This window comes from Asparagus officinalis, chromosome 9 (assembly GCF_001876935.1).
Source record: "Asparagus officinalis chromosome 9, Aspof.V1, whole genome shotgun sequence".
In the NCBI taxonomy this organism is placed as follows: Eukaryota; Viridiplantae; Streptophyta; class Magnoliopsida; order Asparagales; family Asparagaceae; genus Asparagus; species Asparagus officinalis.
In genome coordinates, this window is record NC_033802.1 from 40,809,016 (window position 1) to 40,825,533 (window position 16,518).

The 16,518-nt window shown below is 35.4% G+C and overlaps 2 protein-coding genes across 2 annotated transcripts in view; one reads left to right on the forward strand and one right to left on the reverse strand.

Annotated features, from left to right (window-relative positions):
* The window catches only part of LOC109823998 (uncharacterized protein At1g04910-like), a 14,090-nt gene extending 10,225 nt beyond the window's left edge, over positions 1-3,865 (forward strand). The window contains 4 exon segments of the mRNA XM_020390488.1: positions 1,411-1,540; positions 2,875-3,008; positions 3,010-3,077; positions 3,080-3,865. Coding sequence (XP_020246077.1) covers positions 1,411-1,540; positions 2,875-3,008; positions 3,010-3,077; positions 3,080-3,489 — 742 coding nt within the window. The 3' untranslated portion in view covers positions 3,490-3,865.
* On the reverse strand, positions 4,352-13,686 carry LOC109824073 (TBC1 domain family member 5-like). Its single transcript, XM_020390594.1, has 9 exons — positions 13,314-13,686; positions 13,133-13,225; positions 8,339-8,443; positions 7,959-8,111; positions 7,649-7,747; positions 7,392-7,520; positions 6,293-6,472; positions 4,822-4,938; positions 4,352-4,733 (listed from the first exon to the last, which is right to left on the reverse strand). The coding sequence occupies exons 1-9, from the start codon at positions 13,569-13,571 to the stop codon at positions 4,569-4,571; spliced, it is 1,299 nt and encodes a 432-aa protein (XP_020246183.1). The 5' UTR covers positions 13,572-13,686; the 3' UTR covers positions 4,352-4,568.

Sequence of the window (16,518 nt, forward strand, 5' to 3'; positions counted from 1 at the left end):
GCTTCTGATATTTGGTGTCAAATGCCTCTTTTCTTCTCTACAAGGTCTCTTAAATATGCATCACCACCATTAATTTATTGCCCAAAACTAACTTAGATATTTTCTTGGCATCATGGGGAAGAATAAAGTGGGTGATCTAATAAGAAAAAGTTGATGAACTACAGGATTAATGGAACCAAGTCGTGTCATAATGGAAATTTTTAAAATAGAAAGAGGGTGGTACACAATATTTTTTTTCCGAAATTAAGTTTTAGGTTAAAGTCAGAAGGCAATACGTAAAAAATTTATGATTTTGTGACAAGGTGTATGGTACTTGTACCAACATGATTGTAAAGTGGATGGTTCAGTGGCATTTGTACCTCACCTATGTTACATGGGTATAGGTACAGATACCAGTACCGGTACGAGACATGGTAAATTTGCAAAATGTTGGGTATGGGGACACGGCTATATAAATATTTATATGCATATATTATATATTTAAATTAATAATTTATATGAGATCAATATTTTTTTTGTTCACTTGTTATGAGAATTAAGTTATTTACTTGTAACATTTTTATGTTCCTTTTATTTCTGGATTATAAATTGTAAAAACGATCGTTTTTCTTGGACTAGACACCCAAACAATCATTAAAATCATAGCTTGGAACGAGTTCCAAGACGTGGATGTCAAGTGTAGGATTTACGTCCAGGAAATGTTTGATAGGTGCTCTAAATTAAAACACGTATTGTTTAATTGAGTACATGCCCAAATAAATGTTTGCATATATGCAAGGAGTGTCCAATGAGTTTGGACATGGGTACGGGTACGTGTTGGGTATGGGTACGGCTTCAAGATAGATGTACCCAGGTAATATAGTACCTCACTTTGCTCACACCAGACCACCTATTGGTTGCCTCTGATACGTATTGATCTCGCCTGAAGCTTGTGGAGGAGGAGGATTGGAGTTATTTTATTTTCATTCCTTTTTCATGGTTGTAATTCCTTTAATTATTTATGGATAAGCATCCAGTACATTGATCAACCGCAGCGACAGCTGACACGATCAGTAGGGCTCCATTTCCATCACTTTAGGAAATCTGGTTACTGCATCTATGATATTATTTCTACCTCTAGATATCTGTTGGAGAATAGGAAGGGATCATGCATCCTGTGTGTTCAGGTTATCAAGTTTAGGCTTGTTATATAATCTTAATTTGATGGTTATCATCCATGGAATTAGAGAGCTTAATTTAATTTGACTGTAGGATCTGTACATCTCATGTTTATGCATTCAAACATGTTAACTCAGAACCATATCCTAGATTGTCTGAAATCAAATATAACCTATCTTCTGGGATTTTATGTGGCATCTAATTTAATTGCTTTAAAGATTTCTTGAGATCCTAATGTGAAAAAAATTTCAGATGTCTGGATATATTTACACCTGAAGAACAGAAGATCTTGGTGAAGTACCGGAAAGAAAATTTCAAGGAGAAAGAACTTGTTTATAGAGAAAGGAGGCTTATTGGGAAGTGCCCATTAACTCCAGAAGAGGTAAATAATTCTGTCACTGTTTTGCAGTTAATAAGTTTCGTTTTCAAGAGTAGGCCATAGATCAGATTTCTTAAAATTCGAATGAGGTGTGGTACACATGCCAATCCAAATGCCTGTAGCGTATCCAGTAAACTTATATAGTCCAATATGTTTTTAATTAGCCTTCTTGTTCTAAGGCAAACTCAGCATTATCCATAACTTCATTCTTCTGTGTACCTCACCCATCTGCACATTCTATCAGCATCATGTCAAACAATGCATGTGAACAATTGAGAGGGGTTTTGATGCTTTAAGTATCTAGCAGAATGTCCCCATTTTTTCTTTTATTATACAGAACCATTTATTTTGTAAATTATGTGAATTAGGAAATTTGAGAACACATGGTCTTTTACTCTAGGAATATGCATTAGATTGAGATGCATTGTGTGGAAATATCCATTATTGTAGTCTCTTGTGTAGTTTGGTAGATGAACGATGTGCAAGTCTTTCCTAGGAAGTGAGTGGGTGTGTGCGTGTGCGTGTGTCATGGTTTCAAATGCAGATGTTTTAAATGCATCTGTTCTAAACGCATCTGCAGTTTCTTATTTTGAGAGTTAAGCTCTCAAAAGGTTATTGTCATCCAAGACTTCAATCTGGGATTAGTTATGGTGCATGGCCCAGAAAGTTGGCAAAAATCATGAAAGAATTGACAATGTCTTGTGTTCGGTTATCATCAGTACAATGTCTGAGATAGAAACTAATAATAAAATGTAGAATTCCCTGAAAGTATATGATTCTTTTGATTGCACATTTGATATTTCATTCCCTCAGTCATTGTTTCACTATGACAGGGAAGATAGTAATGATATCTTCAATTCTGTAGACCGAAAATCGTGACCACATGCCAAATAAGACAGAATAAGTCAATAAACAATAAACTTCAGACGGTAGCCGGTAAGGGAAATCCTACAGAGGGCCCTATATATAAAATCATGTAGAGGGAAATCCTATAGTTTTGGTGATTGCATTGGTAAAATATTCTGATTGCACTGATGTTATATACTGATTGCACCTTTATGACAGACAGTTATACACTGAGTGCACCTATTTTCAATTTTTGACGGACAGTTTAACAATCTCCTTTCTCTGATTTTAATATAGGACCCTCTATAGAAAACTTTATCCAGTCGGAACTGTGCAGAACTAAGTACCGTGAAAAGTAAAATGTCGCACAGTACAGGGCTACTTTATGTAGTATGATGTACAAGGATTTCTAATACATTGAAGAACTTCATGATGTACTGCTACTGCTCACTGCTATAATCTCCTTAATTTTTTTCCCTTCATCAATGCAGGTGGGTCTCATCTTACGCTCCCTGGGATTCGACAACAGAACCAGAATCTATATTGCTGCGGGCGAACTCTTTGGCGGTGACCGTTTCATGAAGCCATTTCGCACCCTCTTTCCACACCTCGAGAATCACAACACCAAAAAAGCTCGAAGAGAGTGCCCAAGGACTCGTAGGTTCAGCAGTAGACTACATGGTATGCCTCTTATCAAGACATTCATGCCAACTTATGATGGGCCAAGCAATTTTGCCAATAATCTCATGGGCCACCGCCTCTACTATGGCTTTCGAACCATCATTCAGCCCAATAGAAAAGCATTGGCTCCGGTTTTTATGGACAGGGAGGAGGGCAAAGGAGCCAACTTTGAAGAGAGAGTTCGTAATGTTATGGCTCGGACAAAGTTTGGTGAGCCCCATAAGAGAGTTCGACCCGAGTCATTCTACACGAACTCATGGCCTGAATGCTTCTGCCAGGCTGCACCTAAAGATCCTAAAGATAAGTGCCCCCCTGATAACGTACTGGAAGTTCTCGAGAGTCAAATGGAGAGTGAAGGGAGTGGTGGCTTGGAGGAGGCGAATGTGAGTGATAGAACAGGAACTGTGGTGACTAAAGGTACTTGAAAGACGGTTGATATTAAAAACCAAGTTGAACATCAAACGGTTCCCTATTTTTTGGCCCGTCAGCTGTGAAGAGTGAAGAGATTATACATATTTTGCCAACTGAGATCTAGCAATTGTAACACTGTTTGCACAAGATCTAGTGGGGGGATGAATCGTGAGATCAGTAAAGGATTAATTTGTAACAGATCTTGGCACGTTCATTTTTTATTTTAATTTTTTTTTTTCCAGCAGATCACAGAAAGGATTAGGTCTGTGTGTTTCAAGGAAGGAAAAAAGAGGAGTATGCGCTTCAGAGTTGTATATTTCGAATTACTGAGTGATTTGTGTCGAATATTCAGTCAAATAGCTATAACAAGCTCACTGTTTTTTTTTTTTTTTTTTTTTCGTGGAACCGAATGATGATGATCTGTTCGGCATATTAATTACAGTTTTTCTGTTTGTGCAAGTCTTCTTAACAAGAAAACGTCCTCTGTCGACGAGGAAACAGTTATACCTTTCTTTTGACCTTTTTCCTCCTCGAGAACGAGGGTTGGAGGGTATCTTTTATGGGAGGTAGCATGCTCTGAGATTGGAGATGAGAAGCTTTATGAAATTTGATATGCAACTTGTTCTGGCCAATCATAATCAGATTATGCAAGTTTCATACCCCTCATCAAGTAAAAAGGATGAACGCTTACAGATTTAAAAGATCAGCACAATAATTTTATTCAGAATGCACCACCACCTTAAAAGTTGAAATACTCGGTCACACAAAATTTATCATAAATACCATTCTCCGACCAGTAATAAAACGTGCTTGCAAAATACAAGCGTTTATCGGCCACGACCTAAGAGAACATCTAAACCCACAGAATACATAATGTGAAAAGAAAAATGTTTAGATATCACATCTATTGATTTTTCTCTCTAAAACAATGTCGATATAAGCAATTCAAGAATAAATATGAACCATGAAGCTCAAAGGGCACAAAAAAAGCCAATGTGCTCTGCAATTGGGGCATATCTGAAATACACATTTCTATTGACAACAAAGTCTACATACAAACAGAAAGTCCTGAAAAACAAAATAAATTAAAAGTTTAACCAGTTAATGCACCCCGAAGCTTGTTTGCAACATGAAGGAGGTGGCTGATGTTTGTGGTCGGATATTTTTGCAACAGCTTGAGATTAGATGTGAAATCACCAGCCAGGAGTCGTCTTCGTACAAGTATCAACATTGCACAGCAGATTCGAAGTAGGGTTTCCTATAAAGGAGCATTATATCCTAACCACCGATCCAAACAAAGGAAAATGAAAGAAAAAAAGAAGTCCCTGATGGCAATTTTTTCATACCTGAGGACCTTCAGGGTCACTTAACAAAGTATCCCAAATGTGGAGGCAGTCTGTAAAATTGAACTCTTGCGTCAACAGCAGCGTAATCCATCTAAATGCATAAAACTGCGGATTGACCTGCAATATCAAATGAAATTAGAGCATAAGATTTTCCCCCCTCCCCACTTAAAAAGATGTTGATAACAGCAAGCGACTCTACAAAAGTTACACAGTCAAAATAAAAAAGGAATCAAGGCTAAACTAGGCATACATTGCGTGTATGAGGGAGACAACTTACTGATGGATAACTCGAATAAAAGGCAGTCATTTAGTTTTGCAAACAGGTGCCATGTGCAGAATAACATCCTTTCAGCTTCAAACTAAATGAGTTTGAATACAGAGATATCGACTGGAAGTCGGGAAGTTTGTACATTGGCAGATTTTAGGCATTTAGCCAATAGATTTGGTTAGCCTTTAAAATTCTTTGGATATGTCTAATTGATGGGTTTTGTTTTTTTTTGTTTTTTAGATGTTTTTCTTATTTTTAGGTAAGATGAGAACAGGCTAGAGTTTTGGTTCAGTTAGCTCTTAACAGTTAGTTGAGACTTAAGTTATTAAATATTATCTACTAACTAGGTGGTAGCGATTTGAGTCTGTTATGAATGAATTTGGTGCAATTAGAATGAGGATTCATATAATGTTGAGTGAGGTGTGATTCTTTCTCCTCTTTTACGCCTTGTATCCTAGGCAGGAATAGAGTCAAGAATGGAATGAAGCAAGGCACGTGATGGAATAAATGTGAGAATAGAATGCTCACTCACATTCTCATTCTCATTTTTCTTATATTGTTTAGAATCTTAAATTTATCTACTCTCTAAATATCTCCTTATTAAATATGAGCGCATATGATGTGCTGGTGCAGTCTGTGAAAGTATCAAAAGACTGTATTGAAGCATGCGTTTTACCCTGTTGATGGCAACTGGTGACACGGCTACAAGGTTACCATTGGATTCCCAACAAAAAAATAGAACAAATAAATCCAATTATGAAGTATATTTACGTAAAGCAAGATCAAGTACATATCCAACCTTCAATAAAGAAAGAAAGGAAGATGAGAAATGGTATAACCTAAATTCTAGCAAGCAATTATTTAAGTTCCTTTTATCTTTCCTTTTCTGAAAAAAAGAAAACATACCTAAAGAATCATAACAGAAGCTTTTCAATTTATTTTTAAACAAACTAACTTGAAGTAATTAACGAATATAAATTGTCTAAGGTCTTTTCTGTTCAGTAATCCCATGAAAGTTCAGCAACAACAACAGCTACTCCTTGAGATAGTTAAAAATTCATCATCTTGAAGCCAAAAAAAACTAACAATTGAAATAGTGGTGATCAAATACTTCTGAAATAATGAAGCACCAAAATACAAGTATATAATTCTTTTAAAAGAAAAAGTATAAGAAACTAGCAATTTAAATTATGTCAAACTTGCCTTTGTTGTAACCTCCAAATGACGCCACAGCTCTTCATCATGTCTCTTGAGAAGCTGTGATAGTTTAGTAATTGTAGAACGAATGCCAACTACACTATTGTCAAGTTGCTTGCAGAAATTATCCCTAAACCCACTCAACAACTCAACGAAACAAAAAAATGTGTCTGCTTCTGCGTTGGCCTATAGCAAAAGAAACAAGAAAATAGCAAGGATGTTGATCATATCTTTAAAACATAATATATACAGAGCCATCAACTATATAAGAAAACCATAGAGCATGATTTCTTTAAGAAGAGGTCAAGCCTAAACAAATAAATCAACTATTATAGCAATTAAATGTCGTGTACATGGAGATAATCATGAGCCTAAACAAATAAATCAACTATTATAGCAATTAAATGCCGTGTACATGGAGATAATCATGGGTCAACTTGGGCGGCAATCACTGAACATTGGCAGAGTCGACCTCACAAATAGTAAGGACATTCAAGCCTCTAGCTACTACACATCAATTAACCATGCAACACTAATATGTAAAATAAAAAATAAAAAAATCAAGGTAAAAAAAGTTATTTTTTTCTGATTCGAATGGTATGAAAATGATTCTTCAATAATGCATGGCAGAAGGGAAATACATATTGAAAGTTTTAGACCCAAATAAGTACATAGAATTGTTTGAAAACGGTGAAAGTTTCCAAAATGTACTCAGCAGATTTCCAAAAGGAAATTAAAGTATACAATACATCATCAAATTGAAAAAGGCGTTTAAATGTTTCGGAGTGTCATAGAAAGTGTGGGGTTCAACACCAGTACAGCTTCATGGTAAAAGTGTCAATACTACATGTAGATGTACCCATGTACTTTCATAAGGAATGAGTAGGACCTAGTTCATAGAGCAACTACTTCCTATGCAAAATGCCTTTTTCACTTGCAGACTGCATGTGACACGCAAACAAATCAAATCTTTATGTGAATTAGCCAGAGAAGCCTGCATATTAGACCTTGAAATCCAAACCCGTAATTTAAGTAAACAAAACACCCAGACCCAGACAATTATATGAATCAAGTACAGGTACAAAGAGGATTACTCCATACTCACAGCATTATTCTCATCTGGATCATTCCTGAACACGTAGAATAATGGTGCCAAAACTTCATTCATCCCTTGCACATATCTTATACCTGGATTTAGTTTAGCAAAGACAATGAGTATGTCTCTCAATGCCTCCTGAAACAATAGAAATAATTCAATGGATGCAGTTAGTTAACAATCCAACTAATATTCGCATGCTGCTAACCGGAAAGAAAAACAAACAAATCAAAAACAAAACAAAAAACAGAAAACAAAATGCTTGCCTGATTAGACTTGGCAAAGGAAGAATCCTCAGAAAAAAATTGCATGTCCGGATGAGTACGCTTCACATCTCGGTCAATTTGCTCTATAATTTCTGTATCCTGATATACTGATTAACATTGAGTATTCAAATGTTTCTTTACTTTCAGCATGATACCGTAAGTGCACGCAACAAACATGTATACACAAAACTTTAACGAAGTACCATAGGTACACAATGCAACAATATGAATGCATAATAGACAATATAACAATAGTCTACAAAGTAGCATATATTTACAGATATCACTATTTAAACACAACAATAAGTACCTGGAAGAATTGATTCCAGACACTCGTTGATCCAAGGCTCAGAGGGTGTTCCCCATGAGGAATCTCAGCTCTTGGAAGAAAGCCACTTCCTCCAGAGTTCAAATCTTCCTCTTTGAGACCCGCAGATTCTTCCATCCTTCTGGTGATCTCTGACTGACTAACAATAGAGGCTATCAGAAACATGCAAAATAGTGTATAAATATAAAACAAACACATATGTTAACACTATATATATCCATGACTAATTACATTACTACATGGATATCTTTCCCAACATCAAAAAATTGTTTCAAGCAATAGATATAGTATAGTTCTATACAAGAACATGAAAATTCACTATGAGTATTAACCTCAAACTCTGATACAACTGTCAGACTTACAGGATTTAGCAGAAGGTCATCCTTAAAAGACTTGTACTGGGACCGCTTCTTATCCAGTTCATGCTGCCATAGTGCGCGATCGTTTGGCAAATACCGTAAAAGAAGCTGCTCGCCACAAGAAAGAAAAAAAGAATAAGTAATCAACTTCAGAGAAATAAGAATAAAACAAAACTACATGAACTCTAGATGGGATGCTTAATAATGCACACCTTTGAAAATCTAAATAAGGTAACTTTTTTATGGAGAAGCAGTCTCATATTCTTGCTATTCATTTTCTACATGAGTGAACTCATAAGTTTTCTTGTCACCAAGTTTCTGGAAAGAATACAGCGAGTAAATTGTCAGGAATATCACCGTATAAGGAAGAATATGGACGCTGTTGTCGATGCCTGAAACCAAGTGTGGCAATCTAAAATGGAAAGGAAATTGTCTTCTTATTACTTGAGGCATCTTAAAATATTTTCTTAAGATAATTGGCCTTCGTCCAAATGCACTGAATCAAACAAGAGTTTGATTTTATTAGGAGCTGTGGTTAAAAGAGACACATAGGAGACGAGGTTGAAAGAAAAACATAGGAGCTGGCTCTTACCTGTCAAGCAGTTTGAAGTTTGAAGTCATAAGGACAGTTCAGTCAGCTTTTAACAATAACTAAACATCAAACTTGGTCCACACAACGAAATATTCCAGAAAAAGTACACACACACACACACATATAGGACTTCTCTTAAGAAGATATGTTTGTGGCATCTTCATCTTCATATAACCTATCTAAAAGCTGCAATTTACAAAAAAGTCTTGCTACTTTATCTTACTCTTCCTCTTGCTATCCGGTCTGTCTTCTACCTGCAATACTTTCATCCATGTTTTCTGTCTGCCCTGAAAAGTGTAGGTTCTATTCCTTTTTTCCTTCACCACAAAAAAAAAAAAATGCACGTGTAGCTCTTATCCTATTATATATCCTAGCTTTGAGGACAATCATTCTTATTATAAGGCTTTCCAAAAATCCATTCATATGTCTTAATACAGTTTTTGTGATATATCGGCTCTAAAAATCTCCTAAATCATCCTTTACATTACCAGCTTACATTTAGATACTTCATTCCACAAGCAAAACAAGAATATCAACATTAAATCTTAACTCTTAGGAGCACAAACATTCCGGTATCAGTGCGTTACAACCATCACATTTCCCTTTTACTTTGCTAAGTATCTTTTCTTGTTTATTTGCTTTGAAATCCCTTTTTATATCCACCATGGTCAGTAAATGCAAAGAGAGATGACTGAATTGCCAAACTTGAGAGGAGACTTCCGAACCTCCGATCAACCTTTAGAAATGAAAGACATAATAAGCTGAGCAGACAAAGATTGGACCAATGGGTAAAAACTTATGCCATTTGTCAACTATCTGATGCAAATATTAGTAGGCTAGGTGCGAGTTTAAGCCAATCAAATCGAGCATTAGCGTAGTTTGAGACTTTTTTAATAAATATTAACTTAAGACTTATTGGCTCTTTCGTCCTAATTGAGCACAATTGACTGAATTTATAGTAAAAGCTAGTGTGCTACTTACATGTGAAGGTCTTTGATCTTAATGAATTTAAGAACAATTTGGGTAGGATTCATTAACGTCCTTGTTAATTAAACGCAAAGTGTTCTGTTTGACTGCAGAAGTTATCTTGTTAAGAGTCTTAAAATAAAATGATAGGCGCAACAGGAGGCAACTTAGCTACATGTACATGAAATTCTGGTTGAAGACCAAATGATATCAATGTAGGAGCATCAACGGGTTAGGGTTTTCAGGTTTTAACACTTCCAACACCCGAATACAAAATTCTCAGGTGTTAACACTTCCAACCGCCAAATACACACCAGATTGTAGATAGTTCTGACTTTTGTCAGGTTTTACTGTATTCTCTTGCTTAGACAGATTATGTTTTAGGGTATATGTTGCATGCAATGTTGAAAATAGCGATAACGCATAGCATAATACTCACATCCGGTTAACGTAAAACGTAAAATAGCGTAACCCTTAACGTAGGTTAAATAATTTATTATTATTTAAATATTTTATAGATACATAATATTCAAAATCAAATAATATGAATAATCATCACAGTTCTCAAACATATCATCATATAAATACTATCACAAATCAATATATCATCACAATTTCGCATCAAAATCAACTACGTTATGCCTTAACAATCATTCCAAAAGTGTAGTTGTTAAAAAAGATATACATCAGACTAAGGTTTTAAATGTCGGATGTCGGGTTCATGTCGGACAGGCTAAAATCCATATCGGATAGCGGAAATCAGGGATATATCGGGGGACATGGACTAAATATCGGATTGCCATATATCGAGTGATGCGTATATGTATAATATTATGTCTTAAATGTAATCTAAGCATTCCTAAATTCAATATAAGCATACTTTATAAATTCTAGAGGTAGCGCTGGTGATGGGTGGATTCCGACGTCGCAGAGATGCAGTGCCGACGACGGGACGTCGCAGGGAGGCAGTGCCGAGGCTCTTCTTCTTTTTTTTATTCGTCTGCTCGAGGTCCTTCAGATGAGTCACCAACCACCCTCTTCCATTTATCCCGATGACGGGATACCTTGTCGCCCTCGGGTTCGATTGGGGTTTGGATTTTGAAGCATAACGGGAGATGGACGACGGGGATCCGAGATGGAGGTAGGGGAAGGGCGTCGCTGTTCACAAAAGGAGTGATTGATTCTCAAATCCGCTATAGCCCTAAATTTTCTCTTTTCTTTCTATCGGGTTCATAAGAAACCCTTAAACATGAGAACGGGTCAAACGAGTTTGGGTTTTTATCACTAAGCCCAAACCCGATAACAAAAAACAGATCTAAAAAAAGGATCATATCGGCCGATTTTTTAAGGCCAAAAAATAGGCCGATATACCCGATATGGTCCCGACATTTCCGATTTGGCCCTGAAAACCGACATACAACTTGAAAACGCCCATGTCGTGTTGCTCAAGCCCTCAAACTGACATGTCGACCATGTCGGCGGATATTTAAAACCTTGCATCAGATACTACCACAGTAAGTTCTAATAGGTAATAGAACATCATAAATGTAAAAACATCTAATATTAATCCAAGTGAAGTTACAACTTTTATTTTTGAAAGAGAAGTACAATTTTTATTACTTCTAAATCTGATTAATTAGAAAAAAAAAGTAGTTAGTAATTCTTTGGTCTCTTTTTAATGTTTTCAGTGCAAAATCTGATTAATTTGAGGAAAAAAACTCAATCACAGCCATTAAAATTCTTTTAAAAATTAATCCCAACCCTTGAATAATTTAACCTAAGCTATAGAGTGCTATGAAAACGCTTTACAAAGCATACACTATGGGTAAAATAGCATACATTATTTTATTTCTGCACTATTTTCCAGCGCTACGTAGCGATTGTGTGGCTCTACGTTACGCTATGCGCTATTTTGCGCTACAGAACGCGTTATTTTCTACACTGGTTGCATGAATACTGATACAGGTCCCAGTACGGATGCAGATACAGGACACATCAAATTTATAAAAGGTAAAGGGGACATGACTATATTACATATATTTTAATAATTTGCAAAAGATCAATAATATTTTTCTTTTATTATGTAGATTTTAAATTGGAAAGCCACTTGCTTTTAAACTAGATACCCAAACGAAGTTTAAATCATAGCTCTGAACTAGGTATGGACTAAAACGGATCCGACCCTCTCCAATGAGTTTCAGAAAGCGGATGTTAAGTCTAGGATAAACATCCAAGAAGTACATGATCAGTGCTTTAAATTAATGCATGCATTATATAACTGATGCACGTCAGAATAACTATATGCGTATATTCAATTACTACCCAATGTGTGTTAGTGTCTAGTATGACTACAACTCATGATAGAAATGTCCAAGGGAGTGTTTGATACGTGTCGTTGTTTGGTATGTCAGGCACGGGTACGGCTTCATTATAGAAATATCCAGGTATATAGTTTAGGGTTAATAGTTACCTGCTTTGATCTAGAGTAACCAAACTTTATAGTTCAAAGCAACCAATTTATAAATATGTGCTTATCAAAAAAAATAGTGGCATATCTGCCATGCTTTATGTCCGGGTACCTTAGTGATGATCTAGTTAGTACGCTTGATAGTCTACCATTTGTCAACTAAGTAGATACATATCGTAATGCAGAACAATGCTAAATTACACCTTTCAAGTCGCACCAGTTCAATAACTAGCAAATTTGCAAACATCTTACTATTATACTATTCAAATCAATTTGCCGTCATCATTATTTCTATAATGTTAGCACTAGAAAGCAACAAATTATTGGATCCAAAGAGAAGTTAAAAACGACATTATCTTAAAAGTCCACCCAATCCTTACTGGTGAATATTAAGCCTCATGATTCAACCTTGATTTCTAGCCCAAGTCTATACATGCCCACACGAAGCTAAGCTTGTTAAGCTGTTTAAGTAAGCTTAATTTTCGTTCAACCTGAATTTATTTATATTATGAGAACGGACTGGAAAAACCAGCACTGAGAAGATCCTAAATTGAACCCCGTACTCTTAATGTAACAGGGACAAAAATAAATGGAAATTTTATTTTTGCACAAACATAAGTATTATATGTATAAGGATTAGGATCTGAGTGAAGACTATCCATAGATTTTTTTTCTTCTTAATACCGATTATTTAAATTTGATCAAGTTATAATTTCTCTTTTTAGGTGAAAAGCAATAAGAAATGAATTAAGAAATAAAAACAACCAAATACCTTCCATATAGTCGCTCGAATTTCATCACCATCCGGAATCCCCTGGCACACTAATCTCTGCAACTCCCCAACATTTATAACCTTCTTCGAAACCTAACAATCCAGAAATGGACAAATCATCAAATTCTCAACTTAAACAATCACACAAGCCCTAGATCCTAACCCTAATTCTTCACCTCACCTCCGCTATGAGCAAAGCCTGGCGCGAAGCCTCGTCCGGCGAGAGATTAGGGGGTTTCAGGTCATCGGGATCCCGATCATCGGTAACCGGCGGAGACGGCTGCGGAGGAGGAGAAGGTTCTGCGAACCGGACGGCGGGAGGCGGCAGCGACTCGGGGGAGGGGTTCGTAGCGTATCGGGAGATGCGATCGTCGTTGGAGGGGTTGGAGGAGGACCAAAGTGAACTGTTGAGCCAATCAGGGACGCTTTTCTTTCTCATATCGGCGAGGGTTTCGGCTAATCGTGTCGGAACGTTTCGGGCATTGGGGCGAGGAGAGAGAAGGGATCTTTCTAGAGAGAGGGAGGGAGAGTTTGGCGTGTAGAGATCTGGGAAGTGGAAGTAGATTCAGTTTTTGAAGTGGCCATTTAGCTGTTTGCTGTTCCTTCCCCCTATACATGATCACAATTTCATTTTTGGGTTATTTGCCATAATACCCCCACAAATGTTCTGTAATTGCAAACTTGCGCCACATCCAAATCTTCCGTAACTGCAAACTTGCCCCCAAAATCTGCGTAATCGCAAATTTACTCTCCAAATCTTCAATTTCAGGCTAGTACACCCTCCCACCGTCAAATCAAGGAATCAATATCTATCTATACTTAATCTATAAAAGACTTGGTGAGGGTAATGAAAGTTAGATGAACGGAGAACATCCCCCTCATTCCTATTGTAATTTGGAGGGTAAAATGGTAATTTCACAAATAGATTTTTTTCACTCCTTTCTTTTTCATTTCTTATCTATAGGACAGTTGATAATCACATTTATATTATATTTTTATACCCTTATTATCTATCTTCTTTAAATAAATATATCACTAATACCTTGTTTTTATCGTAATTTACAAGTTAATGAAGATTAATGAATGAAAGCCTAAAAGACTCAAATTTTCTAATTTTCTAGCATTTATTGAAGTCCAAATATGAAGACAAAAGAAGACCCAAGCAAACTCAAGGATCCACGAAGAAATCGGGTCAATAAATCAATAAAAAAATAAATCTGCGCAAACTAATTGATTGACCAATCGATTGGCCAACTGATTGGCAAACCGATTGGTTCGTAACAGAAACTATTTTATGGCTACGGTTTAATCCTTTATCTCCAAGCAAAATCCAGAGGTTCTCATTGATTGCTGTAGGCTATAAATAGGGGAGAGAGGGTGAGGGGTTTAAGTGTGAAATTTTTTATAAAAACTCCATTTAGAGTAGATGGTTACTTTTAATTGAGAAGACCTTCCAAAATTATAATTTTTTATTATAATTAATAAAATAATTTTTCACCTCTTCATATTTTTCTTTTCTTCTCTTCGTTTGATGATGAAGATAAAGATGAGATGAAGATGAAGATCAAGATGAAGATTTACCTTCATCAAGAGGCTAGAACCCTCTTACAATGTAAATTTTCTCTTTTATTTTTTATTTTTCTTGTAATATTTTATTCTCTTGCTTCAGATATTCAAGGGGCTAGAATCCTCTTAAATTAGATTTACTTTCATGCCTTGTAGAGTAGATTTACTTTTATGTTTTTATTTACTTACAATTATTTTATAGTACATATTTATTTTCTTGCATAGTTTAGATTTTATTTTCTTACACTATTTGCCAAGAGGCTAGAACCCTCTTGGAAATTAGTTTTTATTTTTGTTTATTTTTTTTTCTTTCATTCACTCACTTAGAGGCTAGAACTCTGTTTGGAGTTAGTTTTTATTTCCATTCTCTCCCTTTTGTTTCTTTATTTTTATTTTCTAAGATATGGAACTAATTCTTGTAGAAATTTTAGAAGTGCATAAAACTAGTCTAATTTCTTCTATGAATTATGAATTACTATCTTGCGCTTAAAATGATTATGTTTAGAATAATCAACTAGACAACTAATTGGTAGGAGGAATTCTAGAATTATTATCTAGTTGTTGTTCTTTTCATAAATGTTAATTTTGCTTAGATGATAATTTGATAGATTATGCTTTTCTTAAGTGGTTTGATAGTCTATGCTTAATAAATCTAAAGTAAAATGTGATAAAAAAAGGATAATCCATAATTTATAATTAAAATTGGCTAGTGGATTTAATTATAGATTCTTCATATTTCTAATTGAATCCTTCATCTTTTACTTTCTTAATTTCCTCTTTATTCTTGATTTTTCTTTATTTGATTCTTGATTTTATTTTTCTTCCATTTCTTCATCATTCTTTCTCCACTCTCAATCTAATTTTGTTTTTATTTACATATAGTCATAATCACTCTCCCCACATCTCTCCACAATCACACTTTTATCACTCTAATTGTCAAAAACGCAACTTAAGAACCAATTTTGATTAATTCTTACAACATCTTCCTCGTGAGATTCGATATTTTTTATATTATACATTGATTGTGCACTTGTAATCTCGACATATTCACAAACAACCACACCAAGTTTTTGCACCGTTGCCGAGGAGGGTGCTTATAATTAGGATTTTTATATTTTGGTTCTTTAATTTGTGTATTTTCTTGTGAAGGAACCATTTTGAAGATTGAAGATTGAAGATTGGAGATTTGTTTGTGGTAACTCTTCTTTCTAGTATTTTTAATTTCACTCTATAGTTAGTTCCTCACAAGTAGAGACAATTAGGATCTAAAAAATTTTACTTTTATCGACCATAATAAATTTCACCCTCCACTTAGACATTTACTAACAAGATAATAATATCAAGTACGAGTTCTCTTTCTCACATTTGTTTAATTGTTAACCCTAATTAAAAAATAAAAAGATTTTTTACATCCTTTTGCAGTTGATTTTAATTCCTAGGGTTGCATTGCATATAGTCAATAGGAATTCACCCAAGTGATTTGAGCATCTTGATTTGGCACACACCTGAAAATATTCTTAAGGGCAAAAACCCCTAATCAAAATAAGGTGAGTGATTTTATCAACATTTTCTTAGCCCACAAATCACTAGTTCCTCACTACACAAACCCAAACCTTTTAAAACTCATTAGACGTTGGCCCCTAAGGACTCCAGTTCATTAAGGAATAAAAAATCTCAAGTGAACCGGTTTAAGTTTATTTGAATCCATTAGTGTCTAAGACAAGGTTTAGGGGTTGCGTAAAGTGCTCCGCAAGGAATGAAGTAGTTAATCGATCTTTGATCTCCCTCTAATTCTATCCTTACCTAGCTAGCTGACCAAG